Genomic DNA, 20,338 nt, shown 5'->3' with positions numbered 1-20,338 from the left:
CTCTGTTCATAGTATTCCCCTCAAATCAGATGAGTAATTGACAATTATAAAATACCAGGCCAGAAATACAGATAGTTTTTACCCTGTTTGGACTGAAATAGGATAGGGATAGGATAGGAATGGTTGAGGCAGAATGAGCGACTGGGTGTATTTTTAGCCCAGGTGCCTCCAGAGCTGCCCCTGCCCTGAGTCAGCTGGGGTCTTCTGTGCCACACGCCAACAAGTACAATATTTGATCGTAGATATTTACATTTATGGGAAACAACCACAGTGGATTATGCGGAGAGATGACAGACATGATCATTTGTGGTCATGCTGTTATAATAAGATCATACTATAAAGCTGATCATACTATTTGTACCAGTATGGATGATAATATAATAGTAAAATTAAACATTTATGGGAATAAAATTTGTGTGAAAACATAAGCCTTACCATCAAAACATTTTCCTACGCACATGTGTAATAACTGTAATGGTTTTATGAAAGTTATGTTATCATCAGTCTGGCATGCCAAAACATAAGCCACCCTATGTGTCTGACCGCATAATAGCATGAGGGAGTTGACTTTAGGGAAGGTATGTTGAGGCATGTTGTTCAATGAAGAAAAAAACAAATGTCCAGAATGTATTACACTGCTGCAGTGAATTCACTCAAACCTTAGCTTCAGTTTTGATTGTTTAGTTTGCTAGATGCTGCCAATTATGCTTTTGATTGTTGGCCAACACTCCAACAATGGCGGCATATTTAAAAAAAATAATAATTGTGTGACTTACACCCACTTACCAATCTCCAGATATATTGGTAGTCTGAATTCCAACACATTCTTGTTTTAACATTGTTATTCAGACACACAAATTCACAGAAGTGGAGATAAAAACAAACCCATGAGCTATTTCGGTCCCTCCGTCGCTTGTTTCCAGTGCACCCCTTTGTCCTCACCCCTCAGATTCACTCTCCCTCTTTTTTTAACGTTGTGCTGATTGTGGAGTGAGGTCAGCGGCTGTGTCTCCTAATCCCCACTGTGGGGTCATCTTTCTGTCCTGGAGTTCACTGCTAATCCATCAGCGGCTGCTGTCTCTCTCCCCCACCTCCACACACACGCACATGCTCACCTCCCCATCATGTATAAAACCCCATTGTCTTTTAACAATAGCCATTACTAGCAAGACCTCCGTGTGTGTGTGTGCGTGACTTCCCTCTACATCCTCGAGTTCCCCTCAGCCAAGGTAAGAGACACTCCTTATGCATAGGACCCATTCAACTTGACTGATGGGTTGACTCTATGGACTGCTGTGATTGTTCTTTTTTTTTTAGTGGTCACTGCTAATGTAGACCACATCCTCCCAAAGGACCATTAGTTTCCCATGGGAGGCTCTTACTCTTGCTCTTCACCTTATAACATACATCCCATCCATGTTTTTGAAGATGCTATGATATCAGTGTAGATGTAATGTAATAAAATGGTCTATTCTGAGCTATGATTCTTGAAATTGTCTCAAGCGTGTGAGTGAGTTTTTGAGTGTGATTCTTTTTGAAATGTGTTAACTAGAAAATGTTTGCCATGTTGCGTTTTGTTCCTGTAGACATAGACTGTTTCATTGTACTTATGCAAGATAAGGACAGCTAACCCTGGTTGTAAATGGACTGAAAGTAGAGAACAGGTGTGAGGGAGTGCTGGTGGGTGTGTGTGTGTGCATGTGTGTGTGTGCGTGTGTGGGATCAACAGACAACGCTATTGTCTTTGCTGTATGATAAAGTTGGATCTTTCAGCCCCCCGTCAACCCCGTCATCCACCACGCCTCCAGTCCATCCCCATTGAACTGATCCTCAGCAACTGAACCCGGAACTATTAATACGATTCACTCTCACGGCGATAATGAGTCTCTGTGACTCCCCCTTAATCTCCCCCCTGCATCCTTGACTAAAATTACCTCCCCAGAATTCCACAGTCTAATGCCCCGCATGATAGCTTGCTGTAATATTACCCTTCCTTAAATCCCTCGTTTTGCTCTATGCCCACGTGGGCACCATTATCTCCAAACCGCCGCCTTCTGCCCACCCCCACTCCTATACCCTGGCCCTCATACCTGCAGCCACAGGTATGTCCATCAGTGCCCATCAGTACGGTCTCCTGCAACCCCATTATCCAGTAACGGCTCATGATCATCAAGGATGTGGCAAAGCTAATTATGTATCCACCAAACTGAGGTCCTGAACTCCCGAAACATTGATTTTCACCACATTCTGCACCACTTTCGTGTCACAACAGACATCAGAGAATCTGCTAGTTGCTTGGCCTGTTTGCTGAGACTATCTAACAGGAATAATGCTGCAGATGTTTGATGAGAACAGTTAGCTTGTTTTGGTTCTCCACCCATTTGATCTAATCACCTCAATCCCAGGCTCACAGAGCTCTCCTTTCTGTCTCTCTCTCTCTGTGAGGATGCATGATCACAGGATGACATACGCACTCCAGGCATCTCATTAGAGCTGGCCGTGGTGGCAGCAGGTGATGGATGGGCTGCAGACAGGGTAGTTGAGTGACCAGTGGATGGGCCTTTTGTTGTGGGTACAGGGAGGGAGGGGCGCTAGGAAGTAATGACAGCTATATGCATGATAAATTCTCTGCATCTCACGTGTGCTCTATAAATTGTACTAGATGACAGGGATGGAGTGAGAAAATGTGAAGGGTGGGCAAGATGGTGAAAAGAGGTGGGGTGTTTGTAACCAGTTTGTAGGCACCATTTTTATTTCTTGTTCTCTGGCTTTCGCTCTCTCAATGTCTTTGCACTTGACAAATGTTCTGAATGTGTTCCACTCAAAGTGTCAAAGTGAACATGTCGTCACAGACACGATTATATGAAGTTACAGATAAATGAAGGAGGGATCAAGTAACAGTTCTATGCAACAGCGCGAGGGAGTGAGGGAAGACAGAAGAAGAAGAAGAATGGCGCTTGAGAGGTGTGAAAGGGAGGAGAGGGTAGTGGCAGAGAGAAGAGAAACAGAGCAGAGTGACAGAAACTGTATCTCACTCTGCCTCTCCAGTCGCTGCATACCCACCTGTTCACACTCCCTTCATCATGCTGGACAATAGCCTGGCATGTGGCTGCTGAACAAAGGGGACAATTTATGTCCAACTGTCGTCCCCCACAAAAACATGCCTGTCATCCTCATGTTCTTTCCCTCTTTTCTCCCTCTGCCACAGATAAGTGGCCATTCATTAGCTCCCCACTTCTGAAAGTCTTAAATAGTCTTGGCAACCAAATGCCAAATATATTCAAAGGTTTACTGATATTTTTTTATTTCTCTCATTTGTGTGTGTGTGTGTGTGTGTGTGTGTCCACGTGTGTCTGTTTACGTGTGCCAAGATGGTCATCTCTGTTTTTTCTCTCTCTTGCCCAGATCCAGCCATGTCTGATGTAGAAGAGGAATATGAGTGAGTATCAAATCATCTAAAGCACTGACAAATCCCTTGTTGGAAGTTAATTACCCACTTAACTCAAACTTCTCTTATTTCTCTCTTCCTTGTTTTTTTATTTGTCCATCTTAGGGAGCAGGCAGAGGGTGTGTCATCTTTTCTCGGTCTCTGATAAGGGCATGGGGTTTGGTATTGGCTCTTCTCCCCCATTTGCACTTCAGATGGTCCAGGAGATTTGTAATTGGTGGCCTCCCCATCATGCCACAAGGAAGCTGATTGGTGAACAGCTTGCACTGTGTTGTCTCCCTTGGGGCACAGTGGATTTGTCACCTGGTTATTATTACTCACTGACATCATGGTGCTTTCAGAGGGGAAACAAATGGTTTATGCAAAGCAAATGCCCCCTCCCCCCCTTGTGTCTATTGAATATTCTCTGTGTAAAACCATGAAGTGGGATTTGACTGAGGAGTTGTTTTTCTTTTTCTTTCTCTTCTTCACTGTCTCTTTCTCTCTCTCACATACACACAACCACACACACACACACACACACAACCACACACACACACACACACACACACACCAGAGGAGGCAGAGGAACCAGAACCTGAAGAGGAGCCAGAGCAGCAGGAAGAAGATGGAGGTGAGACCTTTCCTAACAGTGAGCTAAGAAATGACTCCATTTCATTCACAGCTGTTATAAAAGCCATCTATTCCTTTGCAAACTGGCTATTTCATCCTGTTCCTGCCTCAACTGCTGTGATGGTTATGTCGGCCAGGTGAACAACAAGAAGACGCAGAATATCAAGGTACTTGTATTGGGCAGTGTTCTCTGATAGAATAGAACCTGATGTTCCTGAAAGAACTCATCCATGTCAGTGTAGGGGTTTTTTTTGTGCAGGGGAAACATTGTTAAGAGACATAGCCCTACCCCTTTTCAAAATATTACACATAATCTGGGCAGTAAAGCAACTGTTTAGACATGTTATAATAGCAGTAAGGTAACGTGATGGCAACACAAAGAATTATGCCTCCGGGTATATTATCATGTGAACACCTGAAATCACATTGTGGTCTAATACAGCTGAACCAAAGTAAACATGTAACACAGACATGTTTGCAGTAGACCAGGTATTCCAAGAACGTGGTTTAGTGACCTGGGTAAGTTAACTCAGAGTAAGTGGTAAACCTCCTAATAGAAGAGCTGTATGGCTCCATTCCCCTAACAAAACAATGGCATAGTAGCCTGACGAGCCAGACCCACATTAAAATGTAGGGTCTGGGCACTCACCGTTCACATTGCTCAGTCCGAGGGGCGGGATAATCAGTTGTCTTTCAAATTCCCTCTGCACGCAATAGGACAGCGGCAGCACTATGAGTCCCATGCCTTTCCCACCAGCGGAGCTAGTTGGCTAGTTCAAACGTTTGCCAACTTAATCATTATGTTAACTCTGCCATCAATCATTATGTTAAGCCCACCTAATGACTCTATACACGATTTCATTGGCCTGATTGAGTTTTGATTTCTGGAGCTCACAAGCCAACGGAGAGTTGCTAGACTAGCCCTGGCAGCAAATGTAATGTAATTTGCTGCCGCTAGGGGCGCGTCTAGATTTCTAGGCTAATGCCATAGGGCTCTTGTTTACCACTTACTCGGAGTTAACTTATCCAGGTTTGTCACGTCACCTTTTCCTGATATGCATGATTGCCATTAAAAGGAATACCAAACCATGACTATTTGATGTCATTGCGAGTTGTTGCAGCATGCATGGTTTAAAGTGAAGTGTCTGTATACATGTGATATTTGCAGATATTCTCATGTGTACAAACATAAGTGTTATGAACTGATGACCATGAATACTTACATTGCAGCCTTTGTCCGGGGAAAACTTTTCCTTGCTTCAACCTGTTGGAATGCACAGTAGTGGTGAAAATGCACAGTAGTGGTGAAAATGGCTGAAGCCTGCATGATGTGAGATGTATAAGCTCTTTGTGCCACACAAAGAGCTTTCTTCCTGTACATAAATATGTTCTCTGTTCTCTCCATCTTTGTTTTGGCCATGGTTCCTGTACTCATGCTCCTATTTAATGGGCTTGCTAGATCAGGGGACTCAGGAGGAAGGTGAGACAAATGGGACTCCAGTCTCTCTCTGGCCCCTGTTTCACCTTTGTACTCTCACCTTTAACCCTTGTGACACCCTGTAATGCGCTGATCATCTCTGTCTCTCACTCTTTTTGAAACACTTCACATACCTCATCTCTGAATCCTCATGCTTGTAATGACTGCATGTCTTTGTGTGATGACCAAAAGATTTTCTACAGGCTACTGAATTCTGCAATTATCATATTTATGGTGAATAACTGTGCATAGTGTATGATGTGAATTTCTGTCCTGCACCATCAACATTAAGAATACAGGTGTGGACCAGACCATTTAAGACTTGAAAATAAAAATGTTCAGTTACACTTTACTTGAAGGTATCTACATAAGAGTGACATGACACTGTCATAAATGTGCCATAAATATTTTAAACAAGTCATAAATGTTTATGACATAACGCTTCCATCGCTCGCTTTTGTCAAGTGCCATTCAGTTTTTGTCATAACAAGTTAGAGTTAGGGTTAGGGTTAGTGTCATTCGGTTTTTGTCATGACAAGTTATGACAGTGTCATGCCACTCTTATGTAGATACCTTCAAGTAAAGTGTTACCAAATGTTCCTCGCTTCAATTCCCTGAGAATAGAGTGAGTGAAGGCTCTACAGTGGAGTTTCCATCTTCACTGAAAGCTGAATAATTATAGAGTGCAGTGAATCTCCCTCTCACACCCTCATGTATTGTTATCTCCCTCTTCATTTCCTTTCAGAGGAAGAGAGGCCAAGACCCAAGTATGTTGACTTTCATCTATTTGTGTTTTATGGCTGTCTGTAACATATGTGTAGCACATATAACTTCCCCTTGGTAAAAGGAGAGAGGAGCCTCACACTCCTCACAGTTTATATCGGAATTCTTTATTGAGGTGATAACATTTCGGCCAGTCTGGCCTTGCTCAGATTGCATGCCAGACTGGCTGAAAACGTTATCGCCTCATTAAGGAAATCAGCTAAACTCAGAGCTGTGGCACCTCTCTCCTTTCACTAAGTTTTATTCCTAGTTTACACTTCCCCTTCCAATATGAACTTCCCCTTGTCACAGGCCCATGGTGCCCCAGCTGGCCCCTCCGAAGATTCCTGAGGGGGAGCGAGTGGACTTTGATGTGAGTGTGGGTTTTGAAGTTGGAATTGCATTTGGAAGTTGTTTAATGAGGGGAGAACAAGAAAAACAAAAACAGCTGGCTTCTAAAAGAATATATGGAGTGCATACCATAGCACTTTAAGTTCAGCTTCAGAAACTCACAAATGATGCAAATAAAACAATCAAATGTCTTTTTTGCTCTGACTTAATTTCTCCTTGTCACTCCTGTTTTTGTTGAACTGGTCTGTTTTTGTGCCCACCTCCAGGATATCCATAGAAAAAGAATGGAGAAAGACCTGTTGGAGCTCCAGACTCTGATTGATGTCCACTTTGAACAACGGAAGAAAGAGGAAGAAGAGCTCATTGGACTTAAGGAGCGGATTGTGAGTTGTCCTTAGTCAGTTAGTTAGACTTGTCAGTCTACTACAGCTATCATAACCATTAGCATTAGCGGCTATGTTAACTCTAGACTAAGCAAGACACAGACAGTTGTTTTGAACCTCTGTTGTCCAGAACATAAACACAATTTAATTCTGGGCAACAAAAATGACATGAATCACTGTCTCTATGTGGATGATTGCGAAACCACCAACTTCCCTAACAGTTACATGTACATGTGGGTGTAAGTCAAAACATATGTGACGGGCCTAGCTAAAATAAGAGACTTCTTTAATCCTTAAAAATGTCAAATGTAAATGTATAATCAGGTTTCTAGGCCAAGTATATTTGGGTATACAAGGAATTTGGTCTCTGCATTTATCCCATCCATGAATTAGTGAACACACAGAGCACACAGTGAACACACAGTGAGGTAAAGCACACACTAATCTGGAGCAGTGAGCTGCCTTGCTACAGCGGCGCTCGGGGAGCAGTGAGGGGTTAGGTGCCTTGCTCAAGGGCACTTCAGCCGTTCCTACTGGTCGGGGATCAAACCGGAAATCCTTCGGTTACAAGCTCAAAGCCCTAACCAGTAGGCCAGGACTGCCCCAAGGATCAACACAGTTTAAGATTTTAAACTAAGCACTATTTTGTGCTTTGTTGCATTTGTTTCAATAGAACAGTGAGAGACTGACAGGAAAAGAGTGGGAGAGAGAGATGGGGTGGGATCGGGATTGGAAATGATTCGGGTCAGACTTGTGCCCTGATAGGCTACGGGCGCTGTACCAGCTGCACCACAGCGCCACGACTGCTTTGATCCTTGAGGTGTAGGTGCACGCTCCAAGACACATACCTTTCCCCTGGCACGCCGGTGATCATCCCCCTCATTTTTAAGGGAAAAAAGCCTTACACGCTAAATAATAGCCTAGGTCTACATGGATTTCTATGCAACGTCAGGAAAACATGCGTGCGCAACTAAGAGGCAGAAAGCATAGAACAGCATAGAGCAATGCTCTCCATGAAAAGAATAGACCTCTCCAGAATAAGTCCCGCCTCCGTAACTTCCGTATCCATCCAACTTCCTGGCGTCGATTGTCTATGGGAAATAACATGGCGTTTCGAAATATCATACCGGTAAAACATCTGTAGGTAGCGAAGTAGAAAAGGCTGGTGGGCAGATTGGCCTACACACTTCTGCCATCTAGTTTCCACTGGATTTTTTGATTGTCGGTGCCGTTTAAGTAGTATACTATAGACTATACTTCTTAAACGGGACCGAAAAAAAATCCAGTGGAAACTAGATGGCAGAAGTGTGTAGACCAATCTGCCCAGCAGCTTTTTCTACTTTGTCACCTACAGAGTTTGACAGGTACGATCTTTCAAAACGCCATGTTATTTCCCATAGACATTTGACGACCGAAGGTTGGTAGGATAAGCTATTGGTTAATAACCAACTACTTATCAACTCGTTTTCAATACAAGATGAGTAAATCTTAAACCACATTTAAGTTCTAAAACATTTATTTCAGACATCATTTACAAGACAATCCATTTATTTGAGTTACCTTGGTGCATAAATCCCTCAAAAGGTATCACTGAATCGGATACAGTGTATCCTATCAGCGTTCAGGGCCCTAAACAAGCTGGGAAATTATCTTAGGCTACTTGTGCCTGTCACAGCTTAGACGTGACAAGTTCTTTGAAGCTTGGGGCACAACAAGGCAAATCAAAATGAACCAGCAACAAAAAAACAATATTTTTTTTCAGAGAGCAAACAATGTAAAGTTGACATATTGTAGCCTACATCCCCAGCCAATGTGCAACGCAATGGTCATCAAATCTCCCCGTATGTCAGATAGCATGTTGCATGTGTGGCAGATTCAACACCATGAGCAGGTCCCCGAAGGGGGAAACGGCAGGAGCGCTCCCACGGGAAGTAGGCTACCTGCCTGCCAATGTATATCAGTGAAAGGGCTAATGACTGGGCGGGTCTGTCAATCAAGGTAATCAGTGAGACAGACAGCAGAGAGCAGGACCTGCTTACCCTGCTACACATGCATATGCATATGTCATATATCATGACAGCATGGGGCTATAGCCTATTTTTTAATAGGGACATAATTTAGCCTAAATCAAAGAGATAGGTTTGCATTTGCCTGAAGTGATGTAGCCTAGATATTATGTTTGTTTCAATATATGGCAGACATTTTAAATATTTGTTTTTAATATATTTTAAATAATTCAAGGTATTTAGATGTTGTTGAAATGTTAATACTAATATTAATTATAAGGGCAAAGTAAGTTGCAAATCATTGTAACTGCCTGTTAATTTATTCGGTCTTTACCATGTGTTCTGGTAACTTGTAAAGCCATTACAAGTATTCCCTCAAATTTCTAACATTACATCAAAAACTAACATAGCTTATGCAATGGGGCAGCTATGGCCCACTAGGGCTTCTGGAACTGAAGGGTTGCTGGTCAAAAGCTCACAATTTGGTCCCCCTCATTTTGAAAATATCTCCTGCTCCCCTGCCTTTCCCATACTGCAGCTGGCTGGGAGCAATGTGTACTTTACTCTTGTTAACCTCCAGCTATGCTCTGATTAAAGATAAATGGTTGAAATCGGCCCTAAAAAAAGACAGGGGCGCCTGGAGTGCGCTGTAGTTCTTGATGTACACAATCTGTAATCTGTAAATGCCAACAGATGTTTTGTTGGGCAATTGAGTTCTAGTGCCACATGTTATGCAGTGGTGTGTGAAGTGAATGTGAGTAAGTGAATGATAAAAGGGAGAAATTATAAATCTGTGGTAGCGGTGTCAAACATCCTACTCTTGCACTTGAGAAACGGAGATCTATGTGAACTATAGGCTCACATTGTGTCCATTCAGCATGCTCTACTATCACTTCCCTTACCTGCATGAAAGGTGAGCCCAACTCAGGCAAAAAATCAAACAGCAGCAGCAGCAGCAAAAGAATCTACTGTATCTACGCCTACAGCCTCCAAACCTTTTATCACTTCCTGATTAGTTATTGTATGTGATCATGAACAACCAAAGGTGATGGCCTGTGTCATGTGACTGCCTGTGTTGGAAGTCACCTAGGTTAAGGTTCCCACATTGGTATCTTTTGGAAGACTACATATTTGAACTAACATATTTAACACATAATACAATCATGAGATATAGTTTTTTGAGGATTGCTCAAAATACATATGCAATAGATCCAGGTCAAGTAATGTGTCAAAAGTGCAGTCAGTGGTTTTAATTGGTCTGCAGAGATGTCTGCATGTGAACTTGGTGTCCTCTGGTGTTTTTTCCACAGGAGCGGCGGCGCTTTGAGCGGGCTGAACAGCAACGTGTCAGAGCAGAGAAGGAGAGGGACCGGCAGACCAGGATTGCGGTAAGAGAGTGGCGAGCTGAAATGGAGTGACAAATTGCAAACAGAAGTGCCTTTCAGTTATTTTCAGAACTAAGGGATGTGTGTCGTGGCTGGGACCCGTAGAGCAGAACTTATGCTGCTATCCACTCAACTCTTTGCTCCATTTGGAGAAATTTCACTTAGTTTTCACATAGATCTCCGTTTGTCGAAGTCACCGAGTAGCCTACTGTCGGTACGAAAACAATCGTTTTAACCTAGCTCGAGTTGCTACAGCCAGCAGCTACAGTGCTAAACTCTGTGGGCATGTACATGGAAGCTCACGGACATGCCCCCAGTGTAGCGCTGTAGTTGCCTGGCTGTGCTAGCTGCTGGCTGTAGCAACTCGAGGTAGGTAAAACCGATTGTTTTCGTTTTTTCTCGAGAAACAGATATCTATGTGAAAACTTAGAAAACCCAGATTTTTCCTTTAATGCTTTCTCTCCCTCTGGAGAGAGTGGGTGATCAGATAAGATGAGCTGCAGATAGAAAGCATCGAGTTTCACAGAATTCCAGAAATCCGGTGGAGCTGGAGCAGTCGAGGCATGGGCGTCGGAGCATTCCAAACCTGGGTGGGACACAATGGCAGGGGGTATGGGGGTCCTCCCCCATGATGGCCCTCCCCCCAGTAGATGTGATTTTCTTTCTTCTGATTTATTCTAACAGGTGGCCAACTGGAGAAGGGCGATAGCCTACCTATTTTTGTTCACATTGTATCTTGACTGCACAAGCTGAGCTGAGCACTCTTTCCAGAGTGACAGAAATGGCTCTGTTAGGGTTAAACCACGGTTTGAACTCAATATAGCCTAGGAGTATTAATATTAAACAACGACTACTCAATGTTTCAACTGAAGTAGGCCTATCCCACTCGTTTTACCCCCTAACAGATGAATATCACGTCTTTCATGGGCAGTTAAACTTACACATAAGCCCATGCTAACCCCCCTAACCCTAATTGAATTGTGATTGTTTGTCTGTCCTCTTTCTCAACATCTCTCAGGAGGAACGCCAGAGAAAGGAGGATGAGGAGGCCAGGAAGAGAGCAGATGATGAGGCAAAAAAGAAGAAAGTGCTGTCCAACATGGGGGCTAATTTTGGTGGTTTCCTTGCAAAGGTAAGATAATCATGAAACAAAGAGACAAAATCGTATGTAAAGGTGGATATTATTTTGCTTCTCTTCTGTTGACTGTCTCTCTCTCTCTCTCTCTGTGTGTGTGTGTGTGTGGTGATAATCCAGGCAGATAATAAGATAAATGGTTGAAATCGGCCCTAAAAAAAGACAGGGGCGCCTGGAGTGCGCTGTAGTTCTTGATGTACACTATCTGTAATCTGTAAATGCCAACAGATGTTTTGTTGGGCAATTGAGTTCTAGTGCCACATGTTATGCAGTGGTGTGTGAAGTGAATGTGAGTAAGTGAATGATAAAAGGGAGAAATTATAAATCTGTGGTAGCGGTGTCAAACATCCTACTCTTGCACTTGAGAAACGGAGATCTATGAACTATAGGCTCACATTGTGTCCATTCAGCATGCTCTACTATCACTTCCCTTACCTGCATGAAAGGTGGATATTATTTTGCTTCTCTTCTGTTGACTGTCTCTCTCTCTCTCTGTGTGTGTGTGTGTGTGTGTGTGTGGTGATAATCCAGGCAGAACAGAAGAGAGGAAAACGGCTGACAGGAAGAGAAGTTAAAAGAAAGACTCTATCTGAGAGGCGCAAACCTCTGTCTCTTGACAACTTGAGGGAGGATGCCCTGAAGTAAGTTACATAGACCTCCCCAACCCTGGAAGACTAACTCACATCCTGTCCTTCCTCATTTGTGTTTTTAAGGGGAGTAGTCTTTTGCCAATACAATCATTCTGATTTGATGTCCTCAATCCTTTTCCTTTTAGATTACTTTTTATCACCATTTACTCACCTTACGTTTCCTAGAGGTCTTCTGACTGCATCTCGCCACCACCTGCTTAACAAGTGCCTCTCTGGGAGCCACTCATTTGAGTCAGTGGTGTTTTTGATAACTATATTGGGATTTTTGTAAATCCACACGTCAGGCACTGGCCTGAAACCAACCAGCCACAGTGTTTTTCAACCTTTTTTGAGCCACGGTACATTTTTTACTTTAAAAAAGTCCCGCGGCACACCACCAACCAAAAATGTAACAAAATTACACAATGTAGCCTAATACAGCAAAAATAATAACAATTTAGTCTCTCCATCTGTTTACTGTTCAGTACAGGGTCTGCATTTTGCCTTATCAAATAGGCCTATCCATCGCTGTTTTACATCTTTTGACACATAGATATTAGAAAGCTAGATACCGCATTGTCCGTCGAGTTCTATTAAGTGGCATAGGCTACGTGAACGCGGCCTTCATATTGCTGGGGTTAAACACCTTACTGTCTATGGGCAACACTTCCCGACAATTAGAGACACCTGTTTCTCCATTGGCCTCCAGTGATTGTTGCCCCTACCATGATGGCAGCACTATTTACGTAGCCTACCTTCTGGAGCCCAATGCGGTATCTAGCTTTCTAATATCTATTTTTCACTGCCATTTCTCGTCAGCATCGCTTCATTAACCATCATACTGTAGGTCATTATTGCGCTACCTACTGCCACCCACTGCATGGTTATGGTTATGTTTACGCTTTTGTCCAAAGCAACATACAAATACAAAACAATAGACCGGTTTGAGGTCCCTAACAACCATAGTCAAGAATGAACTCGGAGGACAAGCACTAGTTTATTTACACGGACAGCGCAGATAAGGTCTGATCTTCCTAATGTTGTAAAGGATAAACCGACATGATTTTGCAATTGAAGCTACATGCTCAGACAAGTTAAGTCGGTCATCAATTACAATGCCCAAGTTTACGTGCCGATCTAGTTGGGGTCAGTGAAGTTAAGTCAAGCTGTTGGGGTATAGCTGTATTAGCTGGAAACACCAAAAGCTCAGTTTTTGAGAGATTAAGCTGAAGGTGCCGATCTTTCATCCAGGCTGAAATATCCTTAAGCCATGCAGAAATCCGATGGGAAACGCTAGAGTCATCAGGTGGGAAAGATAAAGTTGAGTGTCATCTGCATAACAGTGGCATAACAGTGATAGTCAAATCCATGGGAGCGAATGGTCTCACCTAAGGAACTGGTGTAAATAGAGAAAAGCAAGGGCCCTAATACTGATCCCTGAGACACACCTGTGGTGAGGTCATGAGACTTTGATACCTGTCCTTGCCAAGACACGTTGAAAGAACGCCCTTTAAGGTAAGAGTCAAACCAGTCAAGAGCTTTACCAGAAATTCCCAGTTCAGATAGTATAGAAAGGAGAATGTCATAGTAAACAGTATCAAAAGCAGCATATAAATCTAGTAGAATTAATACTGATGACTGAGCAGAGGACTTAGCTACTCTCAATGCTTCAGTCACAGACAGAAGAGCAGTTTCCGTAGAATGACTCTTGAAACCAGACTGCATAGGGTCTAGTAGATTATTCTGATAAAGAAAGTCACATCCTTGCTTGAAGACCACTTTCTCCAAAACCTTTGACAAGAAAGGAAGAAGGGAGACAGGTCTGTAGTTCTTCACATCAGTTGGATTAAATGTACTTTTCTTTAGCAAAGGTGTAACCCTAGACATGAAAGAGTATCAATTTACTTAACAAGTCACTACATTGCAGGCACACACGTGCAACAATGGCATAGGCTACTATTTGCAACTAAATAATGAATGTTTTTGGACCGATTAAGTGAAATTGGACAATTTTTCCACGGCACACCTGATGATCTCTCACAGCACACTGGAGTGCCATGGAACAGCGGTTGAAAATCACTGCAAGAGAAGACTGGAGAAAACAACTAACATTAAGGGAAAAAAGAATATCAGAACTGCATATCCTTATAATGATACAGGCAGTCTTCTTGCTCAGCAAGCCACTTCTTTTTTCAGCTTCAAGTTTTTGAAGTTCTCTTAAATATTGCTCTTGTTCCATTAGGATCTCTAGAGTAGCAGTAAACTCCCGAAGCAGTAAAGTTCTTGATGCTTTTGTTTTATGTGTAGGGGCCCTATTCATGCTACTGCAGAAGTGGTGCTATTTTGAGCATTATTAGTGGTTAAAAAATGGCCGTTTGGATACGTTTGGCTCCCTGCCGTTAGCACTTGCACTGTTAGCTTTTGGCTGGAAGCACTAAAGCCGGTCAAACTTGGTACTCCAAATTACTCCGGAATTACACTTTAAATGAGTCTCTTGAGGTCTTAAATGAAAACGTTATTTGAGTTAGCATGTGTTTTATTTGTTTACGGTTTCCAAGAAAAAAGGGGTGGCTCATCTTACCCCTATCATCAACTTACCCCGTTCTCCCCTATGTATGTGTGTGTTAAGTATGTATGTGTGTGTGCGCATAAATATGTATGTGTGTGTGTGCATAAGTATGTACCGTAAAACTCCAAATAATAGCCCGGCCTTTTATTTTCCTAAATTGCCAAACTGCACCGGCTATATTAGAGACAGGCGTCTATATGAGACAGGCCTTTAATTCCCTTTACACAAAACTTTTCTGCAACATTCTATTAACCAGCAACTTGATGCAACATTCTAAAACCTTGCAAATGTGACTAGACATGGTGAATGCTTTGCGATGGCTTGCAACAACGTGCAACATCTAATTCATACCCAACTCCTTTCTGCAATGGTTTCATGTCATTGTAAATCTTTGGTGTGAATTGGGCTTTAAACAGATGATCTGACGGGTTTTAGAAGATTAAATACAACCCGAAACTAAAAAACAGACCAGGCCTCTATTGGAAACCGGCCTTTGACCCGAACCTGTAGCCACGCCAGGCGTTTAAAAGAGACAGGCGTCTATTTTGGACTCGGCTATTATTTGAAGTTTTACGGTGTGTGTGTGTGTGTGCATAAGTATGTATGTATGTGTGTGTTAAGTATGTATGTGTGTGTGTGCGCATAAGTATATGTATGTGTGAGTGCATACAGTAAGTATGTATGGGCCGTTCTGCAACTACGGGAATTTTTAAGTCCCCAGGATGAAAATGAACATAAATTTCAAAATTTGTACTGAAATGTTTTTGAAATGTATGTGGATTGGTATGGTACACTTTGCAAAAATATAATCCCCAAAAAATGTGATTTAATAACATTTCCAAGTCATTTAATATGTCAAAACACCCCTTTTGGGTGTGTACCTGAACTATAAAATCCATGATTAAACATTTTAAAAGGGCTTATTCAATGAATAAAAAAATATTTAAAAATGTATTCTATTTAAGAAAAATAATCCAGAATGTTGCCAGGATGGTATCAGAATCTTAAATTGGGGAAATTTCACCAGAGAGGGTGAAAAATCAAGTATTTTAGAGTGTATCATGTGAAGGGTTTTCTTAGATCGCATCACATATCTTCAACACATTTCTAACAAATACAATGCAGTAACTTAACTTAAAAGGTAATATTATTACATTTCTTTGTAAAATGCGCTTACCACACTGCATCGCAGATCTTTCTCTCTCAGTGTGTTGCCACAGGCATCGTATGCAAATTAGTTCCGCCCCAAGCTATTCAGAACATAGAATAACTGTACTGAAGTTACACACTACATAAATGAAACCTTATGCGTAGACCACAAAACATGTTAATGAACTGCAGTTACACTCTTATTCTCTTTCTTTGCAGGCAGCGTGCACAAGAGATGTGGAACTGGATCCACGAGCTGGAGTCAGAGAAGTTTGACTACATGGATCAAATGAAGATGCAGAAATATGAGGTGGGGCTTCTGTTATGTTATTTTGTTATGTGTGGCTGAGTGTATGATGTAATTACGCTGTGTCATACTTCCTGTCATAAAATGTATGTGTGTGTGTGTGTGTGTGTCTGTGTAAGTAAAAGTAAGTAAGTAAAGTAAAATTAATTTCTAAAGCACAATTTTACACAGTTTACACTGACCAAAGTTATAAACAGAGTGCAATCAAAACCAATAAAATAAATATAAAACAAAAATAAAATAGGAATAAAATGAAAATATAAAGAGAAAAAACTACATAAACAGTACACATACATCTACCCATTAAACATGGAACAGCAGAACACAGAAAGCAAGCATAGCAAGATGGATGTTAGAAGGCAGAGAAGGCCAGAGTGTACAGGTCAATTTTGAGCAGTTACGGAGGGGGCAATTCTTATATCAGGTGGCAGCTGATTCCACATGTGTGGAGCAGCAACTGCGAAGGCTCTGTCGCCTTTTTGCCTTAGCAGAGAATGGATATGTAGAAGGCCTTTGTTGCAAGATCTAAGAGACCTGGGGGCTGAGTGGGGTTGTATGAGGTCAGAGATGTAGGATGGGGCCAGACCATTTAGTGCTTTAAAAAACATTAACCAAGTCTTGAATTGGATCCTGAAATGGATTGGAGCCAGTGAAGAGAGGCTAGGACTGGGGTAATAGGCTCCTGTTTTTTGGTACCAGTCAGCAGCCTTGCCACTGCATTCTGGACCATCTATAGGTGTGATAACAGTGATTGAGGGAGACCTAGGTAAAGGAAATTACAGTAATCAACCCATGATGTTATGAAGGAATGACTGACTCCAATGTGTGATATGACAGAAAGGTGATGGTTCTCAACTGAGTGGGTGGGTGGGTGAATAATGTGCAACAACACACGCCTGTAATTTCTCGTCTTATTACTTCCTTTTTCTAGATTATCGTCCTCCTCAACAGAATTTCTCATGCTCAGAAGTTGTAAGTTTAAGCCTCCTCATTTTGCAAATATATAAATTTAATACCATAGTAATATAACATATAACTATGCAATACCATAACTATTGCATAGTTATATATGCAAATATATAAATTTCACCTGCCACATACTTTTCATCATTGATATCTTAAACCTTCTCTCCTTCTCTCCTTCCCTCCTCTCATAGTAAAAAGGGTCATGGCAATAAAGGCAAAGTTGGCGGGCGCTGGAAATGAGGCCTGTCTGCCAGTGGAAAAAGTGGAGGTCCGGGTTAACATGGAAAGGGCTGTATATTTCGGGCTTTTCCCTTTCCCTTCTCTCTCTGTGTTATCAAAACTGTGTTGAAATGATTAAATAAATCATAAGCTATCTAATATCTGTGTGTAAGTAGATTGACCTCACTTGGCTTTTTTTTTTTTTGTGATTAACTTTTTTTCAGAACATAAACAAAACTACACTAACACACAAACACTGACCCGTCACCACAGTGAAAGCAAAAGTCAAAACCAAGGAAACCAGTTGTACACCACTACAAGTAAAATAAAAGACAAAAGAGAAAATGAGCCCATAAAAATAAAAAATGAAAACAAATAAACAACATTTTACAGACACATGCATTATTGGTCTCTAAGGAGCTCATTCAATTCTACCACTACGTATCCCCAGGCCGACACAGTTTGGGGCTTTGCCCGGTTAAATCTGGCTGTTGAGTATTCCAAATTAGCCATATATTGCGCATTCAACAACCAGTGATTCAGTACATTTATCTGTGTATTAAACCAATATTCTATAATTGTTTTTTTGCTGCTGTAAAGGCACAAAAAAGCTTCTCCTGTATATTACTTTGAAGTTCAAAGTGCTGAAAGGAGTGATAGAAGGCCATTGTCAGTATATATATATATATATTCCCTAATGCTACGATTACACATGAACGGCTATTTTCATAAACGGACATCTCACCCTCTCCGTTTTCAAAAATAATATCGTGCACACCTGTCGGTGTAAAGGAAAACTTTTCTGAAAACTAACTCGGGTATATGCCTTCAAGAGCATGGCAAACCTGTACGCAGCAGTGTAACGAGAAGCTCAAGCCCATGTTAGCCAATCAGAATCCCGAAAATAGCAACAACAGCAACGAATCACTTCCTCTTTCTCTTTTGAACTGACAAAAAATCTCCGCCTTGTCACATAAATTAGTGGTGTGCGATACTGTAAAATCTGGTTTCGATCCGATACCAATTAAATATAGGGCCAGTATTGCCGATACCGATACCAATACTGATATTTGTGACTAAAAGCAGTTTATATACTTTTATATAGGGGAGAACAGTGTGTCATGATTTATGACATGAATAAAACATCAATATACTAAATTTGAATAAATTTCTATGACTAATGATTTTATGATTTACACTGTTAATAGTTTACAAACATTTCAGCAACATAACATTGCAAAGCTGGCATGCAAAATGTGAAAGGAATGGTGTTTGCATGACTGTAGGCTAGCCCTTGGTGAAACAGGAACATTTTGAACAAATTAAGAGATATTGAAAGTGAACTAAAATTAAAGTATCGATCCCATCACGCTGGTATCGATCCGATACCAATACCAATGTTGGTATCGATACTATCGATATTTGGATCGATATGCCCACCCCTAACATAAATCTCAGTTTGTACCTGTTTAGATGCAAACAAGCAAACTGAGTTTTCCAAAAAAAACCATCAGCCCGGAGTTTTTTAAAAAATAAATAGAAAAGATAAAACCTCCGTTTGCGTCTAAATGACAGGGTCAGACGCAGAAAAACATCACCGGTTGCATCGTTCTTGTTGTCGTCTAAACACCAGTATTAAGTGTTAATTCCCCTTGACACCCAGGGAATAAATATAAAGGGTTTTCCTGCAGTTACAATAAGTGGGTTATGATATTGTGGCACATCACCAAGAAGTTTCTCTACTTTACACCAAACTAAAAGGGAATATGATATTGCTTTCAATTCTTGCATTTATGTTCCGATGTTTCTGTTTAATGAATAAAAGATCCTGCAATCTGTGGGGTGCTGCTAGTGCTTCGTCTATTACTCTCCAGGGCACCATTGAGTTCTAATCTGCCAAGCAGTGGCGGTTCTAGGATTTTTCTGAGACAGGGGCCATAAAGGGGCCACATCATACACTGAGGGGCCAAGAACCAGTCAACATCCATACACAGAAAATCCCTTGTTCAGTAAGGCAGAGGCACGTAGTCTACGTGATATGCAGGACTATACGCAGTATACGTAAAGTCCTTTTAGGCAAGTCCCTCCACTCGACGGCCATATTGCAACGCTTTTTGGGCACTCATCGGGCATCCTATTCGGCAGAAATGTGCGTGCGCAAGGCTTCACGACACCAATCTTGTTCCAGCGGCGAGTTCACAACACATGATTGGCATGATGTCTTCACAACACACCATATGATTGGCTCAATGTATTCACATCACACCACATGATTGGCTCAGTGTATTCACATGTTGACGTTTTGCCGAGGAAGGGATGGGATATGTGTAGACAACGCCCATGGCGTTACAAACTAGCCCCATGCATTTCTATGGAGGATTTTTTGAGTGCTGTGTCTCCTCATTAGAAAGTCTCTGGTATACCCACTTAAAAAGCATCACCATTTCAGTATACCCACTTAAAACAGACAAGGATAGGTATTAATATTTGGGGTTGATCACAGTATACCCACTACAGCTAACTAGACTACACCACAGCAGTAAGGTGCATACATTTCACCAGTCTTACCTTGTTCAAATACTTGAATGCTAAATGCTGAAAAACAAAAAAGCCAATACAATTCTTAACACTTTTCCCATTTATTTATAATGTGCATTGAAAACACAATATAAAACTAAAATATAATAGACACTTCAGTGCAAATACACTGATATTTTAAACAGAAATCATACATCATAAACACATTTTTCGTTCAATTAAACAAGTTTTACTTTAACTGTTTCCCCTTTTGTTGATAAGAGAAACCACTTTCACTGCCAGTTTGCGTACATTAAAACAAACACACACACACACAGCATGTGAGCAACAACTACATCATATTTACACAATTTTTTCAACAACTTATTTGGAATGGTCTTTGAAGCCACCGTCTTGCTTCCA

The 20,338-nt window shown here is 41.5% G+C and overlaps 1 protein-coding gene across 2 annotated transcripts; it reads left to right on the top strand.

Moving 5' to 3' along the window:
• Positions 1-1,149: 1,149 nt before the first annotated feature.
• Positions 1,150-17,557, top strand: LOC121705264 (troponin T, slow skeletal muscle-like). Of its 2 annotated transcripts, XM_042086143.1 has the most exons (15): positions 1,150-1,229; positions 3,406-3,439; positions 3,554-3,567; positions 4,005-4,061; positions 4,198-4,227; positions 5,520-5,540; positions 6,283-6,304; positions 6,612-6,672; positions 6,917-7,033; positions 10,350-10,427; positions 11,443-11,556; positions 12,091-12,200; positions 16,126-16,216; positions 17,145-17,185; positions 17,371-17,557. In XM_042086143.1, exons 2-15 carry the CDS (start codon positions 3,414-3,416, stop codon positions 17,417-17,419), a joined length of 831 nt encoding a protein of 276 aa, XP_041942077.1. In that variant the 5' UTR covers positions 1,150-1,229; positions 3,406-3,413; the 3' UTR covers positions 17,420-17,557. The 2 variants fall into 2 exon arrangements, with proteins under 2 accessions (XP_041942077.1, XP_041942078.1); XM_042086144.1 differs by lacking the exon at positions 5,520-5,540.
• Positions 17,558-20,338: the final 2,781 nt, after the last annotated feature.

The sequence above is a fragment of the Alosa sapidissima genome, chromosome 3, assembly GCF_018492685.1.
Source record: "Alosa sapidissima isolate fAloSap1 chromosome 3, fAloSap1.pri, whole genome shotgun sequence".
Lineage (NCBI taxonomy): Eukaryota > Metazoa > Chordata > Actinopteri > Clupeiformes > Clupeidae > Alosa > Alosa sapidissima.
The sequence above is the reverse complement of the archived record's forward strand: the minus strand, read 5'-3'. Positions and strand labels throughout refer to the sequence as shown.